The following is a 6,821-nucleotide window of genomic DNA, read 5'->3' on the forward strand; positions in this document are numbered from 1 at the left end:
GTTTTACATTTCGGGTCAAAACGATCCACGTGAGGGTTCGTCTTGTCGGACTTCACTGCCCTAATCGTGTAACTCAAATCGGAACCTCTTCTTCTCTTCTTAGTTTTCATGATTTTTCACCGTTAACAGTATCGCAGAGCAACACATGGCTTCATTATTCAAGGTGCATTACGCTACGCTATACTGAGTTTAGCGTAATTTAATTCGATTACTATCGCTTTCAGTTTATTTGATTTGAATTTTTTCCTTCTTTGTGAATGTTTTAGGATCAAGCGAAGCTCTCAGCGTATAGAGATAGAAGATTCCCCGGAAATCAAGAAGAATTTGAGCATGCGCTGATAACTTCAACAACCGTTTATGTTGGGAACATGTCGTTTTACACAACGGAAGAGCAAATTTACGAACTTTTTTCACGAGCTGGTGAAATCAAAAAGATCATCATGGGATTGGATAAGAACACCAAAACTCCATGCGGTTTTTGTTTCGTATTGTAAGATGCAATTTTTGTTCAAATTTAACTAACCTAATCATATTAATGTCATTATTTTGCTTTCTAGATACATGCATTATTCTAGTTATTAATTAATTTTTCATTTGTGCATAAGTGATAATATAATGTGATAATAGAGAAAATGATGCATTATTTGAGTTATTCATTTGAGCAAAATTGATAATATGATGTGACAAAATAGAACGATTGTGATTAATTTAAGAAGAAAGTGTGAGAAAGAACCGTAGATTGTATCCAGTTTATTGAATAGTGTAGTTAGTGATTATGCATTGTTAATTGCAGTGATTTGTTGGCTGTTGAGAAAATTATTTGGTACTGATTGACGACTCTGTGTATGTATGTAATTGTTATTAGATATTACTCTCGTGAAGATACTGAGGATGCTTGCAAATATATAAGTGGGACAATACTGGATGATCGCCCTATTCGTGTTGATTTTGATTGGGGATTCCAGGATGGAAGACAATGGGGTCGTGGTCGTAGTGGGGGCCAGGTGAACAACTTTCGTACAATAAAGTTTGAATATTTTAAACTAGTAGTCCAGTCCATAGTTTACCCAGTCCCAGACAATTTGGTTATATTTAACTTTCCTTTACAATTTTTTTAGCATTTATTACACCATAAGAAAAGAGAATACCACAATGCATAGATAGACAATATTGTTTTATTCTGATCAAGATGGCTTGTCCTAATTTAGCAATTACCAATTCTCTCTTCTGATTATGATTTGTGTTTTTTTATATATACCAATTTTCGATATGGTATGATACCCGCGTTGTATCCAATAACTTGATTCAAGATTTTCTACATCCCAGTGTTTGCAACTCTGCGTAGTATCTGTTTACTTGTTCTCATGCCTCTGTTTCTTAAGGTTGCTTTTGTTCTTGGGTAATATTGACTGATGCTGTTAACTTTTGCAGGTGCGTGATGAATATCGCACTGATTATGATCCTGATATCCTTTTTAACGTTTAACATAAATTTAGTTGTAATTGGCATTATTGTGTGCATTGTATATTTGATTTTTCTCTTTCACAATGGAATGAAAATAATAATATGAATAAACCATCAATTTTGTCTCTAATTGCAAACTAGAGGGTTCGATAAATGCAGCAAATTGGCAATTCATAATAGTTCAATACTCTAGAATGAACTTTACATTTGATCAAGTACATCTTTGCATGTTCAAACAAATAAATTCATTACCTCTGCCAAGATTTTGACATGGTCCAACTGAAATTGAATAACAGACACTTCCACACCTTTGCTTGATCTATGAATAACAAATCTTACTGCAAAATCAGAAAAATACTTTTATGCACTGGTTTTTCTACTTGTCTTCTTTTTGTTACCTTAATTCAACATACGTAGAGGTGGATATGGAAAGTTGGTTCAGAAAGAGTTAGAAGTACAAAGGCAGCTTGTAGATTATGGTGCTGGTTCTTTGGGATCTTTTCCCCCAGTTATTCCATCTTCTTGTAAGTGACTGTTATATTTTGAATGGATCTTCAGCTACTAGTAGCAACCATGGCTCAACATTTTACTTGTTTCTGATAAGAAAATTTGTTTAGTGTATTTTTTTCTTTTCATTTTTAGTTTTCAGATTTAGCAAATTATGTGGCTACTTATTTACCGGCTTGATTTTATTGAATGATAAGTAACAAGTGACTGGGAAGGACATCAAACTATAGACTACTGTCGCCGACCCATTAACTCATACCTATGTTTACATTGTTAGTCTAGCATTGCAATGTCTGTGTAAATATGCAATACATTTTGCAGCCTCCAACCATGTGCATTTTTTCAATTAGCCTGTCCTTGTCTGCATCGTAAACATAGTAATGCCTTCAATATCAATTATTGCCTACATTGGATTTCTTTTCCTAAGGATTATAATTCACAGTTTCCATGTCAGAAAGTCCAATTGTTGCTCTGATTGATACAGTTTTGTAAGATTTAGTATAATGTGAATTTTGTTTTGGATAACTGAGTTGGATATGCAAATAGCACTTTCTCTACAGGAAGCAACACCATGACTTGCCTGTTGAATCTAAACATCTCTTATGCAGTTAAAATATTGCAAGTGCTAGTGCTTCTCGTAATATTCTGAATCTTATCCATTTTTTGTTCAATATTCAGTTAAATATTATCTTTAGACTTTAGTTTGATAGACTTATAGTCTCAATGCTGTATGCTAGGCCGAAGTACGAGCTTGTTTTAGTCTTGTGGTGAACCAGCCTCTCATTGTTTTTTGGATGCTTTTCTTCAGCTATCTAACTTCCTTTACGTTGTAAAATTTGTGGTAGTTCTATATCATTTGCATGAGTTTGTATTGTCTGCAAGTTTAATGGTTCGGCATTTTTAATCTTGCAGATGGTAGACATGGTGGTAGCCATGGTCATGGTGGTTCCTATCGGCATGGTAGAGGAGGTAGTTTCATCTCAAAACAATCTCTTTCGCCCAGCGATTTAAATATTTCAGAAGCACTTAGTGTTACTGTTATTATTGCCTTTGCAATTACTAATGATATAAATTTACTTTGTCTCCCTGTCATTATAGATTACAATAGGAAGAGACACAGAGACGATGATCGCCACACACACGAGCCCTCAAAAAGAACATCAGATCATGAATCTCGGAGGAACCCTGATCATGAATCTCGAAGGAACCCTGACCATGAATCTCGAAGGAACCCTGACCATGAATCTCGGAGGAACTCTGACCATGAATCTAGACCGGTAAACTCTACATATCTTGATGATGCTTCGAGCTGATTGTTCAATTATATAACAATAGTTCCAATTGCCATACCCAATAGGGTTACATAGCTTGTGGGACTTGTTTCCTTAATGGAAGGCTTATGCTTGTATTTTGTACTCGTGTATATTCTGCAATTGCCAATACTGCTAATATTAATCCATATTCTAGTTCCAAAAATATCATTTTCATCCTAACTGTTGCCAGTTTTATTTGTTTTAATCATTTACTTGATTTGGTTTGTAGGAAAAAAATCCACGATTTCGGGAGAGTGGTGATTCTGATGAGGAGGAGGAAGATGATAAAAAAAGACGGGGTTAATCAGAATGTCATACTTAATCAAGCTGATTTGCATTGAAAATTTTCTTCTGGCATGATGAAAGTGGCAAATTGTGTATTGTACATCATTGCGAATTGCAAAAGATCTTACTATCAAGTTAACCTTGTGAAATTCATGGCTACATCTGCCGCATATGGCTGTGCTAAGTTGTTGCTCTTTATGTGTTGTAGCAATAGTTTTCTTATGCCTTTGTTTTTCCTCATAATTTATTAGAATTAGTTAACTTTATGGATCTTATGCATTAGGGATCAGCTTATTAGGTTAACGATGTGGCACTGATCCTGTATGATTAATCTAGCCGTACGTGCGCCAGCGTGATATATACTTTGGTTGCATTGAGAATGTTAAAATCACTTTAAATGCGTGACATCTATTGATTTACAGTAATGAAATTGTAGTTAACAAAAATTAAAATAGGCACAAACTTGAGAACTTAATCGAGCTTACGTTTTATGGTTTCATTGATTTTTAAAACTTAATTTATCCTATAAATGCACCCATTAATTGTTCTTGTTCGCATTTCAATTAATTGAATTATAGCATACAAAGATGGCAACCTCAAACATGTAAATTAAAGTAAATGTAATTGCAATGAATAATAGGAATATATATGTAAATTAGATAGTGAAAATAAAGTTGACTTGGTGGTTGAAGTAGTGAAATTAAAGAGTACTTATACAACAAATTTCTAGTATCATTTATGATTTAAAAAATAGTAAGCATAAAAGGAGCAAGAGTGAAATGAAAATAAGTAAAGATGAGTATTCCTTCACCAAATACTACCGGACATTATGAACTTGCAAATGATTTTTTTTGAGAGAAACCATAAATAAAAGGGTACAATGAAAATATCTTATTGCCTTAATTTCACCATCACTTGGTGTAGAATTAGCTAAATATGGTGGTCTCGTGACTTAATTGGGGAATACCTCACTCTTTGCCTCTTTGGTGATCTTGCACTAGCTAGGTTGGACAAATGTAACTTACAAGCGTTCATGATTGTTCTTGTTACTAATAATTACTGAAAAAAAGACAATAAATCATGTTGCCAAATTTTATGTCTAGCTAGTTTTTAGTAATTAATTACGTTTTCCAACTAAAAAGGAGGAAACAAAACTTAAGATGTGGGCATATGCTCCCTCATTTACAGTTTTTTTTATAGGTATAGTTTAATTTTTAGTATTGATTAATTAATTTGGACACTAAACAGTATATATTTGGGGACAGAGATTAGAGAGATATAAAGAAATCCACTCTTCAAAACCCTGATATTTTTGTTTGATAAATTCCACTTAGTTCTAAGCCATTGATAAGAAGGATTCCCAAACATAAATTTGATCACATACTATTTGACAAATATAACTTGTTCTTTCAGCTTGTTACATTAACAAAATGTTAAATAGTTTCCGAAGAAGATAAAACCTCACATTACACATGAAAGTAAAAATAAAAATAAGTGAATATTATGCAAGATCAAGGATGCATAAAACTTGAAAAATAAAGCATTACAATAATCTCATTACATACCATTTTTCATTCTAATGTGTGTGTGCATTATATGTCTCTCACTCTAATTGTTTAACCAAATGTATATAATTAAAAACAACACTTAATTAATCATGGTGTGTATGTGTAACCTTGTGCTTCTTGCTGCTTCTCATACTCTTCCATAGTATCAAACTCATTTGGATACTGATTATTTTTTCCATAGCTATAACCTTCATTTTCATTGCTTCCTCTCTCTGATTCATACCCATTGAGGTTATAATTGTCTTTTTCATTATTTACATTGTAATAGTACTTTCCATTTTCCATAAACCTTGTATCACTCATTCCTTCTCCTTTCCTCTCGTAACCATTCACATAATTGTTGTTGTACTCTTCACTGTTGTAGGTTTTTGTGTACACTTCATTGTTGTAGTTGTTGTGGAAGTTGGTTTGAGGATAACCCTTTTTGTAGCTTTTATTGTCATTGAAATCTTCATTTAGAAGCTCATTTTCAAAGGTTGTTGGAGTCTCTTTGGTTGAATCCATACCATAGAGGCCATAACTATTTCCATTGTCTAAAAATTCAGGTTCTGGTGCTGGCCCTGATGGTATACTTGTTCCAATTTCTGGTGCTGCTGAAGGTTCTTGTGTTGGTGCTGATAAAGGTGCTGGTGTTGGTGCTGATAAAGGTGCTGGTGTTGGTGCTGTTGTTAAAGGTTGAGGATCTTTGACATTGTTGATGGTTTTAAAATGAGTGAAGAAGCTGAAGAATTTGTTTTGTCTTGCTTGAATTTGGGGTGAGAGGACAAGCAAGAAGAAGAAAAAGAGTTGGTTTCCAAGAGAAGACATGGTGTTTGAAACAATGTCAATGAGAGATGACTGTTTAGAGGATCAACTTGTTAGATTCATTTTATAGAGAGACATATGTTTTTTCTATGATAAAAGCCGGCTAATTATGCGAGGATTGTGGAAGTGTGAATGAATGTGGGGTAGGATGATTTAATGACCTTTGATCGAAAATTAGATGCAACCCCGACACATGTGCATCACTAATAAATTTAAAAATAGTAGTAATACTGATCCGAGGTTGGACCATGACTCATACAGTAACAAATTGAATCGAAACTAGTTATATGTATGTACCTTGAAAAATTAAGCACTAGCTTTTGACAAAGAATACATTAGACAATCAATAAATGATGTATTGATGACGTGTGTCCTATTGAACACCAACAAGTGCTAGACACTTATGTTCTCTATTTGAAATTTCGTTACTATATAGATTAATGAACTCTATGTCATGGTACATGTGCAAGGTCTTGGAAGGTCAGCATGGGAGACATAAAGACATGTACTGTGGGGGATAGAAGGTACATAGTCTTTAGTCAAAAAGTGACAGTTAAGTATTTATTTTCTTCCTTTTCTTAACTGCTTAGATGAGTCCCTACCCTCCTTTGCTATGTGAATTTCCAAAATTGATTGAGGGACCTACCATACCACTATTCTTGGCCGTCCTTGATTTGTTAGGCAAATGATGAAAAACAATAGATGGAGAAAGATAGACGACAATGTTAAGTGGGAGTGTGAAATATGGAACCTGAAAGCCATATTGCAGGGCGTGTCTTTGCCACTATACTAGCACTTATATTTTTCAAAGTGTTATTAGTAGTATGGAGATAATTATGAGTTGATTTGATTGTAGCTGAGTATTGTGCAACACACATCT

General features: G+C 33.9%; 2 protein-coding genes across 2 annotated transcripts; one reads left to right on the forward strand and one right to left on the reverse strand.

Annotated features, from left to right (window-relative positions):
• On the forward strand, positions 1-3,974 carry LOC101514505 (nuclear cap-binding protein subunit 2). Its single transcript, XM_004487142.4, has 8 exons — positions 1-163; positions 267-490; positions 866-1,004; positions 1,432-1,465; positions 1,878-1,988; positions 2,884-2,940; positions 3,070-3,248; positions 3,514-3,974. The coding sequence occupies exons 1-8, from the start codon at positions 146-148 to the stop codon at positions 3,586-3,588; spliced, it is 837 nt and encodes a 278-aa protein (XP_004487199.1). The 5' UTR covers positions 1-145; the 3' UTR covers positions 3,589-3,974.
• Positions 3,975-5,048: 1,074 nt separating this feature from the next.
• LOC101514183 (uncharacterized) lies at positions 5,049-6,021 on the reverse strand. Its single transcript, XM_004487141.4, has one exon. It carries the CDS (start codon positions 5,942-5,944, stop codon positions 5,225-5,227), a length of 720 nt encoding a protein of 239 aa, XP_004487198.1. The 5' UTR covers positions 5,945-6,021; the 3' UTR covers positions 5,049-5,224.
• Between the last annotated feature and the right edge of the window lie 800 nt (positions 6,022-6,821).

The sequence above is a fragment of the Cicer arietinum genome, chromosome 1, assembly GCF_000331145.2.
Source record: "Cicer arietinum cultivar CDC Frontier isolate Library 1 chromosome 1, Cicar.CDCFrontier_v2.0, whole genome shotgun sequence".
In the NCBI taxonomy this organism is placed as follows: domain Eukaryota; kingdom Viridiplantae; phylum Streptophyta; class Magnoliopsida; order Fabales; family Fabaceae; genus Cicer; species Cicer arietinum.

Coding starts and splice junctions, on each gene's coding strand:
- LOC101514505 (XM_004487142.4), top strand. Junction 491..865: donor TGCGGTTTTTGTTTCGTATT/GTAAGATGCAAT, acceptor AATTGTTATTAG/ATATTACTCTCGTGAAGATA. Junction 2,941..3,069: donor CTATCGGCATGGTAGAGGAG/GTAGTTTCATCT, acceptor CTGTCATTATAG/ATTACAATAGGAAGAGACAC.
- LOC101514183 (XM_004487141.4), bottom strand. CDS start 5,944: ATGTCTTCTCTTGGAAACCAACTCTTTTTCTTCTTCTTGCTTGTCCTC.